General features: G+C 38.1%; 1 protein-coding gene across 2 annotated transcripts in view; it reads right to left on the bottom strand.

Annotated features, from left to right (window-relative positions):
* Nucleotides 1-7,817: 7,817 nt before the first annotated feature.
* The window catches only part of LOC145993972 (E3 SUMO-protein ligase RanBP2-like), a 158,561-nt gene continuing 141,017 nt past the window's right edge, over nucleotides 7,818-25,361 (bottom strand). For both annotated transcript variants that reach the window (XM_083129994.1, XM_083129995.1), the window contains exons 42-47: nucleotides 21,381-21,615; nucleotides 14,802-15,002; nucleotides 12,577-13,205; nucleotides 11,345-11,479; nucleotides 9,406-9,523; nucleotides 7,818-8,019 (exon numbers count right to left, since the gene is read on the bottom strand). In XM_083129994.1, coding sequence (XP_082986120.1) covers nucleotides 9,452-9,523; nucleotides 11,345-11,479; nucleotides 12,577-13,205; nucleotides 14,802-15,002; nucleotides 21,381-21,615 — 1,272 coding nt within the window. In that variant the 3' untranslated portion in view covers nucleotides 7,818-8,019; nucleotides 9,406-9,451. The remainder of the gene's footprint in view (nucleotides 8,020-9,405; nucleotides 9,524-11,344; nucleotides 11,480-12,576; nucleotides 13,206-14,801; nucleotides 15,003-21,380; nucleotides 21,616-25,361) is intronic.

Below are 25,361 nucleotides of genomic sequence, written 5' to 3'. Positions count from 1 at the left end.
GCATTTTGAATTTTATCTATTTCCAAATATTCGGATCTGGCAGCCCCCAAAATACCAAATTGTTCACTACGAAGTTTTATTCCGAAACAAAAAAACTGAAAGTACATGGAGGGTTATGGTGCACCAGAATATAGCGAAACATTTCAGTTCAGGTTCGGGTGCGAACCAAAAGTGTTCACAATGCGGTTTCATTCCGGAACTGAACTAAAACTGAAAGTACACGGAGGGTTATGGTGCACCAGAATGTAGCGAAACATTTCAGTTCAGGTTCGAGTGCGAACTATAAGTCGAACTGGAGCATGTTTCAGTTCGAGTTCAAATTCGGTTCGCAGTCCCTGGTTTTACTGGCTTTCCGGATATTCCCTTATCATGTTTGTACAGATTCTCTGGTAGTGTCATCACCTTGCAATCGATACCTGGTGGAGGCACATAGTGGTTCGGATCCCACTTTAAACTGTGGGTCCAGTCCCGATTACCCTTGCTGTGCATGAAGTGGACTTAAAACACCAACTCAATCAATCAAATCTACAAGGCCTTTATCCAATCTATCAGTTTTACGGATTCTCTGCATATTTTTTTTAAAATTTTTATTATTTGCCAAAAACAGATCTCTGCATCAAAGAGAGAGAGTTTAGAATATAACATTTTAAGTTTGGTGTCTCCATTCTTTATTTGAGACATCATTCTTGCCAGAATAACTTACTGAACCTGAACTTAAGAAAGTAAATAGCAATCTGAATTCACAGCTCTGAATACTCTATCTGGAATAACCTTATTAGTCTGATATTCGGATATCCAAATTCTGTTGCATGTAAAACATATATCGGATAATTTGAAACCAGTTATCTGGATTTTGTAGCCAAACCTAAGTTTTACCTATTGATGTCCAAAGTTCTGTCTAGGTTGCTGCACTTCTAGACTCTCTCTGCATTCATGTTGTTACGAAGTGCAACACTCACTTCATTGATTTGGTTTCTGCACCATTTAGGAGTGGTGTACAGTGTGGTTTATTGTCACATGGTACATGCTAACCAATTAAATGAAAGCAGAAGGCAGGTATTTGTTCAATCTTCTGAACTTGAATACCACTGTTCACGTGTGGAGCATCTAATTTGTTGAACACAGTTTCTTTTCCTTGCACCAGCTTGACACTGGGATGTGTAGCATTTTTGATCAACTTAATTCTTGCCATTTGTTATATTTTCGTCGTGAAAAATCACCACGATTGACTCTCCGCGACTGGCGCACAAGTTCGGATATCCCACTTCAATTGTTACGGAATACTTCTGATACCAAACACCAGGTGGCAGTCTAACCATCACAGTGCATCTACACCGTACAACACACACTAGTCCTCTTCCAACCTGACAATCAGGGAGTTGTTTTGCAGTTAGCAAGAACTGCACACTTGTCTTATGATGGAGGTGACGCAAGAAGGAACATACCATGCAAGTTGTCGATGCATGTGAGAGAAGACAGAGTTTCGCCTTGCCACGACTTGACTAGATTATGCAATGCACCCAGCAGTACCACGATGTCGAGGTAATGTGGCAGCATGAATGGAAACTTGATGTGCATGCAGGCGAATTGTGCTTTGAAGAGAAATTGAACTGAACGCATGCACAAAGCGATAGCCATTTTTGATTCCACTAATTACTTGATGAAGGTTCAACACCAAGATGCAACATATTTGACCAATACAACTAAGATTACTGAAGACCAAAGATGTCCAATATGACCGGACTGTTCAAAGATTTGTGGAGGCTTTGCTTCGATGTCTGAGAGAGATCTACCACTTCGCTGATTTTCTAAAGAGGGAGGCAAGGTCCTTGAAGCTATGGTGTAATTCCCAAGTATTGTCGCTACATTGAACACAGCTGCCAGGATTTACTGGTATGTTCTGTTGCATCATAATATACCAATATTTGACCAATACAATAGGTTGTGATTCTACTAAGTGCTGATTCGACTCTTGCTAATGCGTGATTTTGCTTGCAGAGAGATTGCCATAAAACTCTCCTCGAACGATACAATTTGATAAAATGGTGACAGGCACATGGTTGCACAATTAATGTAATTTTAACTGATAATGATACTCAACGTATTAAATAGTTTTTGCTGTGCTCAATTACAATATACACTGCTCGCCATTAAAATTGCAAAACCCAGAAGGAAATGAGATAGAAACACGAAACTTGGCAAATATGTAGTTCATAATAAGATAAGAAAATGATTACAGTTAGAGCTCGGTGGTGTGACATGTGACACGTAGAACATGGTTGCATAACCCCAAGGAGCTAGTAGCGTGTACAGCCTCCACGGGCGGCAATAACTGATGCAACACGGCGAGGCATGGATAGAATGAGTCTATCAATGTCTGCTTGCGGTATGGCGTCCCAAGCGTCTTCCACACGGTGCCAGAGGTCTTCAACATTACGTGCCGGAAACCTGAGTTGGGACCAGACATGTTCAATTGGCGACATATCCGGCGAACGTGCTGGCCAAGGAAGCAGGGGCACGTGGTTAGCTTCCATAAATGCGAGGACATTCCTTGCAACATGGGGGCACGCGTTATCCTGTTGAAAAGTGGCATTATGCAGTGCATGGATTAATGGGACAGCAACAGGGGTGAGAACCTGTGTGATGTACCGTTGGCTGTTCAATGTCCCTTGAATGCGTACGAGACGCGAACGAACACCTATGGCGATGGCACCCCATACCATGATACCCAATGAAGGCCCTGTGTGATGATGCATGATGCAGGCGTCATGAAGCCTAGTGCCACGGTGCCGCCACACGCGTGTACGTCCATCATGATGTTGTATACAGAAGCGGGATTCATCAGAGAACACTACAGCATTCCACTCCGCCATCCATGCACGACGGTCTTGGCACCATCTCAGACGCAAACGCCTATGCTCTAGCATCAGAGGAATCCGCAACAGTGGGCGCCGGGAAAAAATTCGCCGGTTCGCTAAACGACGAAGCACGGTTCGTGGGGACACTGGACATTGTAAAACATCCCGTACTTCATGCTCAATCCTCGTTGACGTGGCCGTTCTGTCTGTAAGGGCCATGCGTATCAGACGTCCGTCCTCTCGTTCCGTCGTCCGACGCGGACGTTGTGAACCTCTACGTCGCTATACAGTGCCTTCCTGGACCCACTGGTTCCATACACGGATCACTGTGGATGCATTCCGTCCTACACGGGCACCGATCTCACGGTAGGATAATCCACATTCACGGTATGAAACAATTCGGCTGCGATCGAACTGGGAAACCTGCTGGAATCGCTGCCGTATTCGACGACGTGGCATTACTGACCGATTTTAACACACTACACTCACGACCATGCACTTTCACTGCTCTTCTGCACCTATCTGACCTGCTACAGGTACCACTTACCAGATGGCATGGCAGGCACACATGATGCATGACGGCCTTGAACACCTAATCATTTCCTTCTGCACCTCTACTCTACACACTGTGCACATTTCGTCCAATTTAGATTACTCCTTCTGGGTGTTGCATATTTAATGGCGAGCAGTTTATATAAAATAACTGCATTTGATTGTGCAGATGAAATAATTACGTTAAAAAGATTTGAACATTGTTACGACTGTGTACGGTGAAAAGTGAACTATAAAGAAAATGTTTACCTATCAATTATTTTTACCTCTTACCATTTTAAAAGAGCATATCAAAATTATAAACAAAATCAAGTCAGATAAAAATTGTTTAATGCACATAAGTAGGGGAAAAGGCACCTTTCGATACGTTGATTTGTGAAATAAGGTATAGGCACAAAAATGGGAAAAATTTAAGATTGGTAGTAAATTAAAAATAAAGCTTTAATCATTATTAGTATTGTAGGATTTATAAAGCATGATTAGGGAGTGATAATTTGGAATTGTCATACGAAGTTGGCTCTGAAGAAATGTTCGATAATTTATCTGACATCAATGGCTTACTATTGATCTGAAATTTTATGAACTGTTCTTTTTGGGAATAAATGCATTATCTTTCAAAATTCAACCACGTTGATTTTCACTGAATTATGCACAACCTAATTTGATTACAAGGTTCCATTTGTTCTGATTACAGTAATTAAATGTGTGTTTATTTTTTGATTTGCTGGTGATTGGTGTATGATTGTCAGTACGTATCCAAGACCAGTTTAATTTCTACGCATGTGAAATATTGCATGTAGATTGGTTTTGACAGTGTGTCAAAACTTCAGTGCATTCCTGAAATCACACATTAACCCTTAGCAGACTGGAATCACTCCTGCCTGTATGTATCTCGGGACAGGTGATTTTCAAGTGCATGCTTTCCAAATCTGCAGTGCTGCAACAAAAAATTCACAGAATGAAAACTTTACTGTAGACGTGGTTACGTTGTTTTTTTTCCCCTCAAAGTATCACCCTCTTGTAAAAAGAGAAATTATGGTATATTACATTTCCCACAAACAAAAGATTTAGAAGAAATTTTGAAGTTTACAAAAAGATATAATATTTTAATAAATCCCATTCCACCAACAATAAATTGGTATGAATAAAAAGATTCTAAAATGCAGTACTCTTAGGATCCTATGCATGTAAAGTTTTGTTGAAAATAGTTCTATAGTTAATTCCAAAAAACTATAATTGGTTAATGAAATACTACAAAAAAGCATGATAGCACTGATAAGAACCTTAGTCTAGCAGTAAGCTAGGTAAATATTGTTTTATTCGAGGTACTATGCAAGGATATGTCTCTTCACTGTGTGCTAAATAGGGGTCAAATGCATGGATGGATGGAAGTTTTAAAATATTTTGGGTGAAATTTATTACAAAACTTTTTTTAAAAAAAAGAAAGGAAGAGAACAGGGTTAATATGTAGCGCATAAATTCAAGGAATTAGGATATGTGGCTGTTGCTAGAACCAATAGACATGACTTCCTTGCTATTGTGTAATACTGTATACGTATTAATTTTTTATGATAAACTATAGGGCAATTTTCAACTATACTTAGCATGATTACATTTTGGAATTTTTCTATTCGCGTCAGATTAATATGGAAATAACAGGGCCTCTCCAAAAAGGAATTTCTCAAGTAAATTACTCTCTTTTCTTAATTGTGCTTGTATCAAGATGGAACATCAATATTGTACAGTGTGGCCAGAAAGTCCCTTTACACCCGAACTAAATGCATGTAACAATGTAAGATGGTAAGATATTTTAGATTTTTACCTCCAATCCTGATCATGGATATGGCAACAGTGCTCCTCACGTGAATTGCCACGTGACTGCCGCATAACTGCCACGTGACTGCCCGCGGAGGGAGAATAAAGTCTGTGCGTTGACCAGTTCATTGTCACGCCTTTCCGTGTTTGAACAACAATGGCAGATAGCAGTGACTTCACTTTGGAGGAGCGCTTAGTGAAAAGTGTATGGGTCCATGAACGGAAGCACAACAACGAAAATATGCCGCAGGTGATGGACAGGTTTCGTGAACAGTTCGGTAAGGAGCCATCAAGACTTTGATCACGTGGAAGAAGAAAGCTTTTCACCTGGGAAGTGTTTTGGATGCCCTTCGTTTTGGTCGTCCATCAACCCGAAAGGAAACGTATGCAGACGTTAGTGTCTCAGTGATGCGTTCACCCCAGAAGTCCACCAGAAAGCATTCTGCAGAACTTGGAACTGCAAGGAGCACAATGCAGCTCCACATGAAAATGGACTTAGGCCTTCACACATTCCGGCCAATGGCTATCAGTGGGCGTATCAAGCTGTGCAGGGATCATGGAGGAGCACATACGGTTGTTTTCGACAACTAACTGTAAATATTATTCATGTAGGGATGAAATTAGTGGAGGTGTAAAGGGACTTTCTGGCCACCCTGTATTTCCTATGAGAGCCATAGCCATCCATTTAAATAAAACAACCCTCCAGGATGAATAGTTCTTATTCTATGAAATTTTAGAAACTTCTCCCACGCCATGTGCAGGAACAATCACGGTATAACCACACTTATCTTGTAGCCAGGAAAGTGAAAGATGTAGCATAAAACAAATTTAAAACTGAGCTACAAACTTTCAACCCTTTCTCATGATCAATCAGGGTGGAAGCAGCACTACAAACCTGCACGTTTTATTCAAAGATGACGATCCTGAGAAAGCGTCCAAAACTTGGAGCCAAGTTTCAAATTTCTTTCATGATGTTTCTTAGTTTTCTCACTACAAGGTAAGTCCGATATTACCACAATTCCAATACTCGCACCGAAGTTCTAGTATGTAATACCTTCATATGTACAGGGTGCAACAGAAGTATCTTAGTGAACTACAGAGCAAATACTGTACTGTCATGATGATGTAATGCTAATATGTTGAGTTAGCAATGTTTGTTTTCCAGATTCCCTGAGGTAAAATAGCTCGTGGCCAACTTGATCTCTGGACCTATGCTGCCTTATTTCTTTTTGTGTGAGGTGTTGTTAAATAAATATCTTGTGTACCAGACGAAACCATGAACCAATGCAGATTTGCGAGACAATTCCAAATAAAATTTCTGGCATTGGCTGGGCTGAATCTTTGGCTCACTCCAGCAAAGCCTTTTTCAAAATTTCCACTCCTTGCGGAAAACATCCATAATGTTCCAAAATCTGTAAAATTACATAAGGTTAGTAATCCTTTTAAAGCATTCACATGTGTGGTTGCTGTCTTCTAGATATTGGTAATAGTTTTATGGCTACTTCAGCCTATTGAAGTATTGATAATATCTACACAGCGAAAGAAGACCACCCAACGATTCACAAATACTCTGGAAGGAATTCTAAGCATTTGTAATTTTTCAGATTGTGGAATACCATGGTGGTTTTCTGGAACGACAGGAAAATTTGAAATAGGCTTTACTGGTGTCAGTCAAGGTCCAGGCAAGCCTTTACCAAGAATTGTCTTAAGGCTTTCTTGGGTGTGGTTGATAAAGCACTTGACTGTCTCAAAAGAGAAAGATGACATTTTGAACATTTAACCTAAAGCATTTAGTATTCTTTTTATTAATATGTAGAGTCATGCACATTTAGTTTTTGACGAAAACACGAAATATGAAATAACATGCTGTAATGTTCATTTTTCATGTTTCTGAAAGGTGTGAGGTGCATTTTCCTACCCTGTTTTGTTACAAAATAATGCAAAATATACTCTTAAACATGAAATTTACCGTTTATATACAGACGCGACACTTTCTGAAGTCTCCTGTGAGTTATGCAATTCACGGAAAATTGATTAATTCTGCTGTAAATATTTGAGAAGCAAAAATGGACCCCTTTACACAGGAATAGACTTAATACTCTGGTAACTACATAAATGTGCTATTATAAGGGATAAGTTTATTTTGTGTAATAAGTGCAGTTTTTAAATCAAATTTAGGATTATATTCACAATTTTAAAACCAAAATGCCTTCTTATATAGCACTTTTGATGTGATTATTCACCGCTATAACACCGAAATTTTGCTTTTTTATTTACCAAAAATATGTGCCTCTATTAATATGTAAACAATGTACATATAATTCTCTTCATAAGGTACTGTTGAACTGTAATTTTATAACTGCACTTAAACGCATGTAATTATCATAAGATGTAGTCGAGCTTACAAGGAACTGTTGCTTCTGCTGCACCCTGTCTATAAATGGGAAATATCATCTCTTGGATAGGTCTAATCCTAGGAGTCATCAAGATATCACCTTATAGTCCCTATGGAATACCATGACAGTACTTCTCCTGAAATTCTGTCCTTGATCACTTTCATTTGGCAGTAGGGTAAGTTTTATGCTAGCTTCATAAAATTAACCTAACTTTATTCATGTATTGGAAACAATGAAATACAATGAGTTTTCTGACAAGTGTTTCTCTCCATAAAAGCAGAGATGTATCACATAATTTGAAACTAATTCAACTTCTGAAAGTACAACAAATGTTAACACATATTCCTGGGTATCCAATTCCTTGGTGGCAATTTCTTCATTAAACCTCCAACTGCTACCTGAAAACAAAGTATAATTTTCAAAGGACTGGAGAAAATACAACATATAACGTTACTACAGTATACTTAAGATTGATTTGAAATTTTTATTGATACTAAAAACTTTACCACTGTGTAAAATTGCAATTTTTCCATGAAGAAATGTATGTGACCAAGTGATTCTAGAGCCTGGAAGTTTGGCAATTTTTTTTTTTTTTTATAAAAAAATGTATATTAAGAACAATTTTACGTTGTTGCCAATGTTCTATAAAAAGTAAAAAAGTAAAGTGCTCCCCTGTGCTATGCACCATGCCATGAAGGCATATACACATAGGCCCCCACACATTCTTGATCACAGCCGAAGGTGGGGATGATGTGAAGAGCACCCTGCCCCTGGCGATCAAACCTGGGTCTCTCATGCCCTGAAGAGCACCCTGCCCCTGGCGATCAAACCCGGGTCTCTCACACCCTAACGACTGAGCTACCGTGGCTACTAGAAGCTTTTTCATTTTGCCTATTTTGAATTTTAATGGTTTTTTTTCCATTTTAATGAAACATTGAATTTTATTTATTGTATATAACTTATTTTTCTTACAGAAAGTTATTTATTAGAACATTAAGGTGTTGCCAGAGACAATTATGAAGCTGGAAAAGAGAGGTTAAACCCTTATTTCATTTGTCGCTTCGGACTTTGTCAGTTATTTGCGAGAAATTCACTCAACTCTTTCACATGGGCACATGTAGTTATTGTCCGAATATGGAGTATATGTTATCTAAAATATGAGCCAAAACCTAATATATGTAGTACAAATATGTAAAATAAAAACTGAATTTTTCGAGTCCACAAGCTATGATGCGCAAAGATAACACAAAAAGTAACTGGTTTCAGCTTCATCCATAAATATGTATTTACATATACATCAGTTCCCTCATTATGACATTTATGTTCGAAAGATGAGGATAAATTTTGCACTAAATTGTAGGTTACATATATATATATATTTTTTCTTGTAATGGGTCAACTCACAAACATTGAAGTTTCCACCTAAGATTGAATCCGAGCCATGTAGGAGATTTTATATCACTAATGGATGACACGTGATGTCAATGATTGTTGTACCTTTATGTTCATATAAACAACAAAATGGCAAAATTTTATCAGTAAACCAATATATCTATATCAGTCATACCAATTAATCTGTTCCATCTCTAATTTACAACTAATCTGAACAGTAAAAAAAATTAAAAATTCAAGTATCAATGTCAGAAGGTGTCTATAGAGTATCCTTATCAGTTCGTACTTAATTAGAATTCAAATTTGCATACAATGCTTTTTGGTACACACACTAGTGAAACCATTCCCCAGCCATTTGTGTTCAACAAACTTAAACTTAGAACTGTACTTACTTATCACAACTTATTCAGGTGCAGTGTATCCATCTCAGTCTTTAGTTTAATCTGGAATGACATTTTCATCATCATCATCGTCGTCATCACTTTCCCTTTCATCAACCAACTGTTTCCCCTTCAAAGATAAAAAAAATAATTAAAATTGAACCATTTTACCCTTTGCTGCATTGAAAATGTATGTTTCTCTTATTGATAAAGTAACAGTTAAAGAAAAAATCCCATGATTTTCTCCCTAATTTTTATACTCAGTGGTCACCATATTGGGAACGCTGATGAGCAAGTCATGTGGAAGCAGCAGCATGGCTAAACCCCCAAAATATCAACACACCCACCTCACATGATGATTAATGTGTATTACGTACACATTTCATTTCCTTTGTGTGTGGGTGTCATGGGGGAGGGAGGTGTTCAGTGGTGGTTTCTTTTTTCATGTATGTAATTTATTCCAAACCATTTTCTTTAATACTTCTCACATGTAATCTTACTTTGTAATACATAATCCTGAGTTAGGTGGTAGAGCAGCCCTAGGGTGAACCTTACGCAGTAGAAAATAAAAAGACTATTCTATAATGGTGTGTGTCAGGACAAAATGTTACCATGAGAATAAAACCCACTTTAGCAGTAACATTTAGTTTATTTTTCTTGTTATGTGCATATTTCTTGCAGTGTAGAATTATTTCTCTTGTAGTTTAATAATTGCTAAAAATGAGAACACCATCACCTGAATTTAAATCATTTAATGAAGCACACCCTCGCATAAAATACACTTGTAAACACATGAACAACAACAATTTCATTCTTGGATCTGGAAGTCAATACAATTGGGTCAATGATTCAAATATCAATCCAAAGGAAAAAATAGGCTGGAGGAAAGATACTATGACAATGGACTGTGTCTTTTCTAAATGGAAAAAAAAACTGTTCAAATAATAAGATATGAAGAAAAACTGTGAAAGAAAATGGTCTTGGCACTAATAGAATGAACCACTTACAAGAAAAACTAAAGGAAGGAAGAAACGTGGACAAAGATGAAAAACCTGTTGCAAAGAAATATGTATTCCATTCCACGTGGGATTTTCACATACAATTGCAAAAACTTAACTTTGTTTTTAAATCACCAAAATGTTTGGAATGTACATTTAATTAATATAAAATAAGAAAATGAGTGCCAGATGTAGAGTATACGTATAATTTGTTCATGTTCAAAACATGAAGTAGGGCAAACATCACAGGTAATGGCAATAAGATGGTACAAACATGATTTGGACATACATTTAGATCCAAGAACAGGTTTGTCAGCTCAGGTCATCAAGGAGAAGCATGTGATTTTCTAGAGAAATAGGAGACAGACTTGAATGTGTGGGAGGCTTCGTTCATTGCAGAAGAACACTGGAAGAAATCAAATAACGAAAATGGCAATATGGACTCTCTTTTTCGCAAGTGGGGTAAGCCAGCACCTTGGAAATTTAATTCTACAGGAGAGATCAAGAATCTTAGTAGAGATGATGATGATTTTGAATTGCCTGATTATATTTGGGGTTCACAATTGGAATTCGATAACATTTTCATTTAAAAAAATATTAAAAAATATTAATTAAAATAACAAATTGCCTGTTTCACAATTGTCATGTTCCAACAATGTAACATTATTGACAAGATTCATTATATAACTACTTGTTTTGTTATTTGTTGAATTTGTTCCATTGTTATAACTGTAACATTACTCAATCTAAGAATAAATGTCTGATGAAGGGAGCATGTGTTCTCCCGAAACATTAGAACAAAAACTGTGTTTACAGGCTTGTATCAACCGTAAACTCAATGGAAATAATTTTTAGTGTATTGTTTTACCCAGAAATATAAATTTTATAATGTACCCGGTGAGCATGTTTGCCATTTCCTTCTTACATAAATATATAATAAATATTAAAATTACCTTCAAAGATACATCATGGAACTCCAATGCCATTTCCTCGGACTCAAAAATAGCTTTGAAGCATCTGGCAGTTGGCAGTACAGAATAAGGATCAGGTGTATCAAATATGCAAAACATGCATTCCTTCTCCATTAGCTAGAAGTCAAAGAAAAACATGAAAAGTTCACAGGTTTTCATTTTGTATTCTAACACTGACTAAAAAGACTTTCTTTCCTTGTGTCAAGAACATACAAGTACAAGTTCACATGTGCAAATAAAAGAAGAAGTGCATTGATACACCCTAATCACACTTCTCAGTCATACGAAATAATGTAAATTTGGTGCAACCACTTGTAATGCTTATGTAACAAAAATTGAACTCACAATTTCACTAGTCCAATGGGAATTTGACTATTTGGGAAGATGCCACTATCACAGTAAACTTTTCCTTGCGTCAAGTACATACAAGTACAAGTTCACATGTGCAAATAAAAGAAGAAGTGCATTGATACACCCTAATCACACTTCTCAGTCATACGAAATAATGTAAATTTGGTGCAACCACTTGTAATGCTTATGTAACAAAAATTGAACTCACAATTTCACTAGTCCAATGGGAATTTGACTATTTGGGAAGATGACACTATCACAGTAAACTTTTCACTCATTAACTATTTACAGGTTGTACAGAATTACTTTTTATTGAAAGGTACTTAAGAACTGTAAATGCAGCCAATTGTTCATTTTAGTTGTATAATATAGTCATTTAAAAAGATGTTCAATGAGCAATAGGTAAATTGGTGGAATTTCAATGAATCTGAAACTTTTCCCTTTGTTCATTAGGTTTTTTTATAGTTCTGAAGGAGTTATGAGTGCTGTTGCTAAAATGATGCACTTAATAAAAGAACATACACCAAGTGCAGAAGTAACATTTTGGAAATAAGTACATTTGCAATTGAGGTGAAAAAACACACTTTAGTGAAAAACTTTAAAAACAAAAGACTATGAACTAGACACAGAAGCTGCAATTTTGGGTGAATGAGCATTCATGAGTTTCTTTTATGTCAAACTAATGAAAAGTCGTGTCAAGACTGATACCTCGTTTTCTTCAGTATATACGTAAAACCACATTATCAAGATTAGCATTTAAGGGTTAATGCCCCATAAATATTTGTGAATGTTTAAAAAAAAAAACACCATCAATGCAAAATACCTGTCCCTGTGCTGATAATTACTAATAGACAATAACTAACCTCTATTGCCCAGTCGTTTGTTATTGGCACATCACACAGTGTATCTCCAGTTTCATCTTCCACCATGGCAATTCTGGCCGAGAACAATTCCTTGTCGTACAGGATCTTGATGACACCCGTTCTAGCATCTTCCCAGTCACCACCGTCTTCCATGACCTTCATTGTGCATCTCCTCTTCAGCATCACCTGTTCATCATCATCCTCGTCTTCTTCTTCCTCATATTCATCATCTCCTGTGGCATCAGTAGTCTCCCTTGTCGACTCCAGATCTGCCGACAGAGAAGACCTCGACGCGAGCTCCTGCTTGCACTCGTTGAAGCAGTTAAAGAATTCATTGGCAATCTCAGAGTTCTTAAAACGAACAGCCAATTCCTCCAGGTCGCTTCGGTCCTCCACGTAGTTTATAGCTGCCCAGCACCACGCCTTGTCCGAAGTCTGCAAGGGGTTCAGACTAATGTCGGAGTTGATCAGATGATTACACACCACTTTATGTACCTGTTCTCGTCTCAGTAGGAACCTATAAGTGTTGTTGACTGGATGCTTCAATATTTTCATCTCTCCGATGCCTCTTTCTTTCCATTCTTTAGATACCTTGTCGTACCGGAACAGTTTGGCCCTTTGACAAAACACTGGGGATTGGGTAGAAAAAGAAATACACTAAATTAGATATCATCAGGGGTAGACAAACTAAAACTAAAATTCAGGTGGCAGCCCCTTTATCTCAGGAGCCAGCATTTTTTCAGATATGGTCTAAGAAAGTCATGAACCCTACTAACTAACTCTCTAGCCTTCTTGAACCCAAAGGTTCATGGCTGCAGCAACAAAGGCCTTCATCTGTTCCTATCCTGAGCATAATCTATATACTCTTTCCATCCCTATCAAATTCCTTTAGGTCCATCTCAACATTATCCCTCCATCGTCGTCTTGGTTCTTACCATCAGGTTTCCCAACAAGAATCCTGTAAGCTCTTCTTTCCTCTCCCATTTGTGCCACATGGCCTGCCCACCTAAGTCTTCTTGATTTAATCATTCTAATAATATCTGGACACGAATATAAATTATGCACTTCTAAATTATGTAACCTTCTCCACTCACCTGTCTGCTCATCCCTTTTAGGTCCAAAGATTTTCCTAAGGATCTTATTTTCAAATACTCTCAATTTATGTTCCTCTTTCAATGTAAGGGACCAAGTTTCGCATCCATATAATATTACAGGCAAAATTATTGTTTTGTATATTTTAACTTTTAGTTTCTTAGATATTAAACGAGAAGACAAAAGTTTATAAAGAGAAAAGTAACATGCATTTCCTGAATTAAGCCTGCTTTTTATTTCCTCTTTAATATCATTTTCATTTGTTAGTATTACTCCTAAGTACTTGCATTTGGAAACTGGTTCAAACGAGTTGTTATCAATAATTAGATTTTGATTATTACCTAACACTTGGTTTCGGCCTGTAAAGATATATTTAGTTCTCTCTTTGCTAACTTCCAAACCTCTCTCTTGAGCTGCTTGAAAAATATTTTTAAGTATTATTTTTAATTGTATTTACATCATCTCCCAGTAAGTCTACATCATCTGCATATGCTAACAGCTGAGTCACACTGTTTAATTTTAGTCCTTCGTTAGTTTCTTTTACCTTCCTAACAGCGTATTCTAAGGCAAAATTAAAGAGCAATGGAGATAACGCATCTCCTCGTTTTAACCCATCATGAATTATAAATTTGTCAGACATATAGGTTCCACACGAATTTTACTTTGTTTCACTGGTACATACTTTTATCATATTAACAAGCTTCTTAGATATTCCAAACTCTACTATTATATAATTTCTCTCTTTTGACTGAATGATATGCTTTTTTAAAATCAATTAATAGCTGATGGACATTTTCATTATATACAATGAAATACACATGAAGACTCTTCAAGGTTTCTATTACACAATCACCAAGCCTGAAATTCGCTCTCCTTAATTAACTCTTTTATCCATGGTGACTTGGGCAAGGAATTCTCCTTCATGCGACACTGACAATTTAATAATTAATTAGAAAAACTTGTGAATATACGGACAGTGCATTGACAAAGGTGGGGGATGCCTATATTGGCCATTACCAACAGAGTACAGATTAAACTGTCGCATCCCCAGTATGTATGTGTGTCAGATTCTACTCTGTGCACCTGTCTGTGGGAGGAGACAGAATCTACCAGATCATTGAATTGCTACTCACATTTCTCTTCCTCCTCTTCCCCTGTCTTGACTTCAATTGTTGGAGGAAGGGCAACAATAGGCTCAAAGTGAGGGTCGTGTGTTGAACCGTCTGCATCTCCTTCATCTCCACTAGATTCCTCCTGTTCATTGGTTGGTTTCTTCAGGTGACCAAATACTTGAGAGCCTTGCTGACTCCAAATGAAATTAGACTTCACAGGATCTGCAATAAATATACATTTCGTAATTAGAGAATATTATCTACTAGGGATGGGACCGATTAATCGGGACTCGCGGTATCGGCCGATATAGGCATATTGGTGTGTCAGTTTATCGGTAAAATTACAGATTATTTTACCAATCCGATATATATCGATAAATGTCTGATAATTTAGTGCAAAATTATGCCATTTTGTTATAATTTTTATGGATAATCTCCATGCCCTATTTTCTAAAAAAGTAAATGTCTAAATATGCAATTTCTTTTGCACTGCAGTCACCTTGAAATACACATTTATTAAGGTCAATGAACCTTTCAGGTCAAGGACCATTTCTAATTTTATATCGGATTGGTAGAATATTGGTTATCGGTAGGGACATTGAATTTCCGTGATGCGCGAAAATACGAAATGTGAAGAAATGTTGCAATTTCTAACATTCTGCATATAACTACATCACCAATGATGAAATATGTGCAAGTTTTATTCGTGAAGTAAAGCGAAATATGTGCTTTTCAACGAAATGAACAACTTTTCGCGAAATAAATATCATTGAATTAAGTAGGAAACACACAAAAAAAGGCAATCGAGGCCGTGTGTTTACACTGCAGATTTGTGACGAAACAGTTGTCTAAAATAACCTAATACTAGCAGTTGTAAAAGAAAATATATCTTCGATCACATCGGAAAAAGATGCAAATTGTGATTTCTCATGCACATAGTCTCTGCTTGAAAACTTCGCTAAGTTGTCAAGCGCATTTCTTTTTTTCTCTTAATCTCTTCACACCTGCCAGTTACATTCAGCTTGCTAGCTGTAGCAACGATTTCAGGATTAGTCTGTCTGCGACGAGTAAGATAAGATAAGAAAGGCTTGGAGAATGAATCACCCTCCCGCGAAGCCAAAACTTAAACAAACGTACACTCTCAGTTCCATGCCTTTTTGGCCAGCTACATAGGAATTGAACAGACGTAAACAGCCGGCAACATGGCACCGGTGTGGCGACTGACAAGTCCATCGGAAGTCAATGCTAACAACTTTCTTAGGAATCAGAATTTTTGCACTTTTAGGGAATGTGTGAAAGGGGTGAAAACAAATATAAACCACAGTTTTAAGTCTCTCTGTACACAAAGTAAAATTAATAGATTAAAAAAAGGATGATTACAGTTGTAATTGAATACACCCTTCCCCTGTTGTAAATAGCCCATGGAGTACCAAGACCAGACACTTTTCGACTTTTTCGTTGTCTGATGCATAGTCAGATCGAGTCCCAACGTCTCAGTTTATAGTTTTCGCGATCGAAGTCAGATAAAATCGTTGAGATTTTACTTATCCCACTGGGAATTGAACCTGGGACCAGGACCACTAAAAAAAAAACGCAGCACTTTGCTTGGTAACGCAAATCATTTCTCGTGTAACAAGTAACGATGTTACTACTCCCATGTCACCGTAGGCGCATACTGGATTTCTGGCAAAATCACGCTACTTTCAGTTAAACTTTTCTCGCACATCAAATACCGTTATTGCTCTCGTGACAGTGGGTGACCACTCTTATCTACGCGTAACTTGATGTTTTAACAATTATTATAGCGTCGCATTTATCATTTTTATTTAAACGCGACGACAAGAATGAGTAATGGTATGGTGAAATTAATGAAGAGACACTCAGAAAGAACAATCATGCCAACACCGGGATTCAAATCCGGGACCCCTATCGCCGTACTTCACTGTGCTAACAACTCAGTCACGGAGGTCAGGTATCTCCACATATATCATGCCACTTCGATCGGTATTTCCGTGCAAGCAATACCGATGTTGCGGCTCCCATGTGACGATAAGGTGTGCACTTTATCATCGCTAGAACTGTGCCACATTGCTCGGTAACAAAGGGGAAAAAAAGTGCAGATCTTACGACTCCCATGTGATGGTACATGCGCTTCAGTTTGTTTGGTAACGCAAAACACTTCACGCACGACAAACAGTGGTGTGCAAAGAGGAGAGTTGATGGATTTTGTAACCGCCCATTTGGCCCAATATTAAAGATAAAGAAAAACGTCGAAAGCACGATAAGATGGTAACATGTGGGCGAATAACTAAAAAAAAGTATACGGAACCACTGCTTTCGAAAATCTTCGGGGCGCCACTGACGACATATACCTATCTTACGACTTCCGTGCGACTGTAGGTGCCCGTCGATCCTAGACAAAATCGTGCCACTCTCAAAACCTTTCACGCACAACAAACAGTTGTGCACGCAAGGGAAGGTTTTTGGAACACCCACCTTTGGACCAGAATTCCTAAAAAGGGAACGACAATTACCTACCTTACGACTTCCGTGACAGTATGTGCATGTTGATCCTTGCCAAATTCGTGCCACTTCGTTCGGTAACAAAACTTTTCTCGCGCGACAAATGCCGGTTATGGCTTCCAAGTAACAGCAGATGTACACTCAATGTCCATCAAAACTGCCTCACTTTACTCGGTGACATAAAATGTTTCTCGCGCGGATAACTACTAGTGTTGGGCAATATATATCGTCAAAATACACTATCTACCAAAAAGTAATTGGGCAACTATGATGGTGGTTAATTTAGTATCTAATTTGAATCATTTAGTGGGACCACTGGTGGTTGTTCGTGGCACAATGAACTCGCAGGCATACTGTACAATACTAGACAATGAAATGCTCCCAACCATGTGGCGTTTTTACGGAATGGACCCCTGTTACTTCCAGGATGACAATGTTAGGTGGCATGTTTCGGAGGCTACTATGCAGTGGTATGCAGACAACAATGTTCACCGATTTGTCTGGCTTGCACAGAGCCCTCATCTCAATCCCATATAACACCTTTGGGAGGCATTGGACTGGCGGGTGAGGTCTCGGGAGATGCGGCCAAATTCCATTGTCCAACTGAGAGATCTTGCAAGAGGAATGGCGACACATTCCAATGGACGTCCTCCACAAACTAGTCGAGAGCATGCCTGACAGAGTGGCTGCTGTTATAGCAGCAAGAGGTGTCTCCACGAGGTTCTAACAGGGTTCGCACCACCAGACAACCATTTTGTACACGTGCCCAATTACTTTTTGGTAGATAGTGTATATCGCGATATTGAAAAAATATCAATCAGGCGATATCAACTAGACGATATATCATCATGATATTTTGGCGATATATATTGTGGAGACGATATATCACCAATATCACGATACGGAAAAATATAATTTCGTCTGACAATATTTTCTTGATATGTAGCAATATCAAATTTCCGATATTATCCATCTCCAGTAACTAGCGATGTTACAGCTCCCACCTGGCTGGAAGTGCACATTCGATCCCCCCTCAGGTCTTCGCCATTTTTCTCAATGGTGCAAAATGTTCCCAAATAAGGTGAAAAGTCATGGGAAACATATTTACATGTGGTTTCATGTAGCTTTTGGTATTATTTCATATCACACGCACCATACTTTCCCTTTGCACAAAATTTTGGAAGGCATGCACATTACACATCTGTAAATGTGGTACATTTATTCTTTAAGCATAAAACACAAGTGGTAGATTTTCATGGTACATTTAGATTTTAAATCACAAAATGTGTTGATATTCTCAAAAGATAAAATTTGCATTTCATGTTAATTAAATGTGTTATTTCGTGATTTCATATGGATGAAAATGCATTCACAACATGCCACTGAACATACATCAACCTTTTTTTTTCAGCAATTAACATATTTTGGTGTTGTCGCACTTGCAAAAATTCAAGGTCTCTATCCACAAGTATGCGCGAACAACAGACTGAGGCAGCACGTGACATGACACGCATGCCACATCATAGTAGAATGATAGCCTGCACAGGCCTGAACCGATTGGTAATATAGGAATTGTAGCTTTTCTGGCGACGTGATTCAACCAGGTGTTCTCGGGTTACCAGCCAGGTTAAATTGGAGTTAGCTTCAGGGAATCAATAAGGCACAAGCAGATGCTGAATCACAAAACTTAATTTACAGTTGTTTTTTTTTTTGTTGTTTTTTTGTATTTTCTCACCATTCAAAAGTGTGTACTGAAATTTTTTTTTCACTGCTGGTATATACCGTTGATTTAACATTTTTTTTTACCGCTCTCCTCAGTTTTTATTTAAAATAAATTTGTGTCCCTAGTTATCGGTATCGGTAAATTTTATATCGGTATCGGCCAAAATTTCATTTCAGCCCATCCCTATTATCTACTGTAAATACATGAAGGTTGTGCGAATTACTCACAAGTTTAATATATATATAATATTAACGTTTCGGGGCACAACTGCTCCCTTCCTCAGGCTGCTCACGTTTAGGTTATGTATAAATCATAACCACGTTGAACTCTCCATAGGTTCAGGATATAGGATTGGTAAAAGGTGTATGGTTCAAAAACAGTAAAAATCTAAAACCCATTATAGGTACACGTCCAACTAACATGCAGTTTTCCCAATTACAAACTGCTCCATGGAATGTTAAAACTTTAAAACTGTGAGTAGCCACGGTCCGCGTGTGCTGCAATGCTCCAATGTTTCCTCGTTGATCGCGAGGTCAGGTGCTTCCCCTCCCTTTCCCCTCTATTTCCCTTCCATTTTTCCCCCTTCTAATCCTCCTCCATTCCCGTTCACGTCAAGTCCAGCGTGAATTCCTCTTCCGTTTGAGCTTTGCGTGCTACTTCTGGGGTTACGTTAAATCCTATTTTTACGTATTCCTTCCCATCCCACTTCTTGAACATCTTCCCCAACATCTCATCAATATTACCATCATCCCTGTTTAATTTATTCTCTCTTTCCTTACATATATACGACCCTTCATATACATTCCTTCTTATATGTTTTTCCTCTTCCCCAAGCACTTTCCGTTTGGCGATTACATGGCCTTCGTCAAGGATATGTTCGGAGAGCCCCATCTTGGGAACCTGGTCCCTTATATCCTTGTCGTGCTCCCCCCATATCCTATGGAGAGTTTGACGTGGTTATGATTTATACATAACCTAAAAGTGAGCAGCCTGAGGAAGGGCGCAGTTGCACCCCGAAACGTCGCAGGAGTTACCTCGATACTCGTAAAACGTAAGTTAATACTACAGTAAATGTGGCACATAGAAGTTACTTCAAACTAAAGAATAGGGTTGCTACATGTCCTGGGTTTTCGAGGACAGTCCCGGAATGTTAACATTTGTCCTGTTGTCCAGAAGTTAATGTCCTGGAATCTAGTTGGAAAGCAGAAATGATTAAGATGATATTTTCATGAACATTATTTTGATTTAAATGCACAAATGTAATTTTAAAATGCTCATTTTATGGAACAATATAACTGTACATTGAACCACTCCCTCTCAATCATTCAAGAGTTATCGAGTTACGAGAATGCGCTGCAGAGATTTTTGACTGGTGCCGCTCAATGGACTTGCGGACAACAATTAGTAATAATGTTACTTTTATTTCCTTTCGTATGAAGTGCTGAATTTCACTTAAGATTATCTTTCATTGTATAGTAAGCTGCTTACTGTAAGCAGTCAGTGCTCGGGTGCCTATCTGTTCAGTCCGCAGTTTTCAAATCACATATTTTGACATTGTGAGATATCAGTTTATTTCATCATAGCACCGAAATGGAAGTGAGAGCCGTGGCGGTCTAGTTCACAGGGTGTCTGCCATGCAGGAGACCCAGCTTCGTTTCCCGGGGTGGGCGATCTAAGGTTGGAATTTTTGCAGCCTTGTCTCTGCATAAAATGGCTCTGGGGCTCACCAGGCCCCAAATCAATAGGTACCTAGAAGATACCCTAGGGGGGGTAATGGCAGACAGTGTGACGAGCTGATCATATCACCTCCAAAATCAAGGTTGAGAATATGTAGTGCCCTATCCCCGCATCCCCTAAATATGCCATGGCACGGTGCTATGTGCACGGGAAACTTTACCTATTACCTTACCCTACCGAAAATGAAGTGTAAGTTTAATGATAGACTTCAAAGTTAATTTCCATTTATTAAGAAGTGTAAAGAAAATGATAATGAGACCATCCATAATAATTTTGGTGTACATACATACTACTTGTATGTTGCATCCACATACATTGGCATTAGCTCAGCTCCGTTTTTGTTTTTTTTTCTTTGCCCACAAAGCCACTAACACACATACAAAATATTTCACATGCTCTCAAACTCCAGTACACACAAAAACACATGAAAAATTTACACTGACTTGGACCAACACTTATTTTCTTAGAAACTGAAAAGAAGAATCAAACACATCTTCATGGACATGGCTTCATAATCCAAAGAACACAATCTGGATATCTCCGATTATAACTATCCGAGTGATGGTTACATAATGGATTGCTTGGTGCTTTCCAGTCCTGCTGATATCTGTGCTTACCTGTTTTGAATGCAGCTGGCTGCTGTTGGGCTAATGCAGCAAACGATAGACCTGTGCCGATAGGGTTGAAGAAACTGGGTTCCTTCGGTTGACTAGCGTTGACGGAAGATGGAGCCAATAGCTGCACCGAAGAAGCATCTCCCGAGGGGGTCGGAATGGAAACATTCACTGCTTCCACAGCAGCTGTAGACCGACTTGGCTCAGTTTCCTTCTTCAATTCTTCCTTTGTGCCACCCTTAAGTGAAGAACAAAGATCATTACACGTCCCTTCACATTTCATTGTATATGTTATTTTAAATTACAAGTATTTGAAAATAAAATCCTGAGAAAAATATTTGGACCTGAAAAGGATGATGAAACAGATGAGTGGAGAAGATTACATAATTTAGAACCGCATAATTTGTATTCCTGTCCAGACATTAATAGAATAATTAAATCAAGAAGACATATGGGCAGGCCATGAGGCATGAATGGGAGAGGAAAGAAGAGTTTCCGGGATTCTTGTTGGGAAACCTGATGGTAAGAGACCTCTAGGAAGGCTAAGACAAAGATGGAGGGATAACGTTAATATGGACCAAAGGAAATCGGTAAGGATGAAAAAAGACTGGATTGTTATTGCCCAGGATAGGGACAGATGGAGGCTTGTGTTGCTGCAGCCATAAACTTTTGGGTTTAACAAAGCTACATTTAATTCATAAAGCACTTCTCTTTATATGAAATTTTCAGACACACAAGTTACATTTACTGGTACTCTAAACACAGGAAGGGATGGAGAATTATAGGAAAATAGGGATGGGACTGATTAATTGGCAATCTACCGACCGATATAGGCATGTCCATGTTTACTGATCCAATATATCTATAAATATCCTATAACATAGTGCAATATTTTGCCACTTTGTTATAATTTTTATGGATTCAAAAATATAATCTGTATTTCCTCCTTTTTTTAATAGTAACTGTCTAAATATTAGGGATGGGCAGCAGTGTAACGGGCAAGTTTTGCATGTTTCTATCTTTATTTCTACATTGGCTTTAGAGTGTGATTTTCTACAGAAAGCACTCGATGTGATGTCTTTATTGTCTCTGTATCCTCTGAATCCCTTATTTAGAGTAAGGACAAACAAATAATGGAAGTGTGGATTATTTACTTCTTAGCCACGACCATAAGAGGTATCCCCATATATGGGAATTCCTGCGTTTGACACGAGGCAACAAAAATAGCCCTGTCGAAGACCACCCCCTAAGTAAAAAAAACCCAGAACATGGGTAAAAAGGGTGGCAGATCAGAGTTACGGCCGGAGGTGTTGTCCAGCCTCCGATCCAAGATGACCATCCACCCAGCCGAGTCCAGGCTGTCTTCAGACACTTAGAAGATGGACCAGAATGTACCGCTACAACTCCTTAACCCTTAGACAACAGAGCGTGTTTTCCCGGTAAACGTACGAACGACAGACACATTTTCAACGGGAATTTTAAATTTCCACATGCTTTTATATAAAATTGTATATCTCTGGAACTAAGAAAGCTGGAGTTACAAATTATACCTTGTTTTGTTCAGTACAGATGTGGCTATAAGCCTATGACATAAAAACCAAATTTTCCGTTATCGGGTAGAAGAAGAAGAAACAAGTTTGTTATGAAATTTGAAAATGTGGGGCCCCAAGCAGCAATGCCGCGATGTAAATGTGCAAAATTGTACCAGCACAATGCCTGATATGTTTTGCACTATCGTACAAAAAATCATGCACATATTAGAGATACTTTCCGGAAAAAAAAATATTTCCCAATGTGAAGCACCTGAGCTTTTTGAGCGGTAAATTTGAAATTCGGCGCACGTACATTATTGTTTTTAAAAAAACTTTCAAACTAAGAACCCTGGAGTTACAATTTATACCTCGTTTTGTTCAGTACATATTTGGCTATAAGCCTATGACTTAAAAACCAAATTTTCCATTATCGGCTAGAAGAAAGAAAGAAGAAAAACTGGTTTCTTTTACGAAATTTGAAAAATCAGCGGGCCCCCACACGGCGACGCCCCGACGTAAATGTGCAAAATTATTATTTTAGAGTGTTCGTTCCCTTGGTAAAAGTGCCATTACAAATCCCAGAACTGAGAAAATAACTATAATAAAATTTAAGAAAATGTAACTAGATTTTCGGAGGGCTGCCCCCCCCCCCCCCCCATATAACCCAAATGAAATTAAACCTTACTGGTTGTTTATGACATACCTCAAGACAGTATGTCCCCAAAGCCAGATACTACATGCAAAAGCATCTTGTCACCTATAGGTGACAGACTGTCGTTGGCATAAATATCGGCTGTCCCCTATAGGTGACGGGTGGTTGTTTAAGGGTTAAGTATCGCTAATCATCCTTTCTTTCCAAGCAGCTCCCTTACCTTAACACTTAGGCTGAGATCTCTTCATATATCAAACTACTATTCTTTATAATAAACCTTGTTATTGTTAACCATACTTATGCACTTGATTGTGTCTACACCCTACAGGTTCTCCTATTTAGTTCTAAGACTCTACCCAAATAATAATGCATTCTCTTTCAGCTCAAAGCCCACACATCTGATCTACATACCCTTAATGGTGGACTTATGGAGCCCCTTCCAGACTTACTGTTACAGCAGATATGAAATGTTGGCCAAAACAGATATACAATTCCAAACGGTCCTTGAAGACCTAAATGGTTCATTGACCTGAATAAATTTGTGTTTCGAGGTGACTGCAGTGCAAAAGAAGTTTTATATTTAGACACTTTTTAAAAAGTTGGGTATGGAGATTGTCCATAAAAATTATAACAAAATGGCAGAATTTTGCAGGGATACAGTGGAACCTCGATTTTAAGATTTCCAGACAACCAAGCTGAAAAACCTTAAAATACAATAAAATATAAAATAGAGGAAACGTTTACAACATTTTGCTATATTGGGACCATCAAGATTGAATCTATAATATGGGAAAATCTAAAATCCGGGAACTTAAAATAGGGGTTCCACTGTATAACAGATTGGTAAAATTATCAATAGCTTTACTGATGTGACTAAATCGCTGATATTTGATAATTTGATTTGCATTATTTTACTTCGCTTTTTGTGCCACTCTTGGTTAATTTGCGAAGATGGGGTTGAGTGATGACATTATGAATGGACACTCCCAAACATCCATGCCCAGACCAGGATTCGAACCCAGGACACCTGGCATCGTAGCACGATGTGCTAACCACTGTCACGAGGACCTGCTAAATTGGCTGATATTGATCTGTCCCACCCCTACTAAATATGCAACTTCTTTTCAACATTTATTGGAGAAGATAATGAACCATTCAAGTTCAAGCACCATTTGGAATTTTATATCCAATTTGTAGAATATTGGTTTTCGGTATCGATAAATTTTATTTTGACTTTATCAGCCATAATTTGATATTCGTCCATCCCTATAAGAAAGTATCTTTATGAAAATTAGGGCAGAACAGAAATCACTGCCCAGATAAAGATACCGATACTGTTACTCATCCCACAGATACTGATACATGAAAATTGAAATGAAGCCGTTCAAATTATTTATAAATTGTAAAAAAATTCTAATTGGAACTGTAACACGTCACAAATGCTGTTGCCAAAATAATAAAAAAATTTGCATGCCAAAATAATAAAAATTGTGCATTGTGCAAAATTTCGAGGATGTTTACATTCTGAGTGTGTTACGCAGCATTTTTCCTCACTCTGAGATATTCCCAAACTCTGTAAAAGTACTGGTTGGTATGGGCTCAACTCAAATTAAAATTCATCTTGCTAAAATATCTTAGAACTGTATCCTCCACACCAGTGATAAAAGTTGAAGCTATAGGCAAGCAACTCGGTGCACAACACACCACAGAGGATCATGCAGATAGCAGATCCAGTTGGAAGTCACCAAAGTCTTATTACATCCTGTAAAACTACAGTTTCCTGGGAGCACTACATATAAA

Source organism: Lepisma saccharinum, chromosome 10, assembly GCF_977018435.1.
Source record: "Lepisma saccharinum chromosome 10, izLepSacc3.1, whole genome shotgun sequence".
NCBI lineage: Eukaryota > Metazoa > Arthropoda > Insecta > Zygentoma > Lepismatidae > Lepisma > Lepisma saccharinum.
The sequence above is the reverse complement of the archived record's forward strand: the minus strand, read 5'-3'. Positions and strand labels throughout refer to the sequence as shown.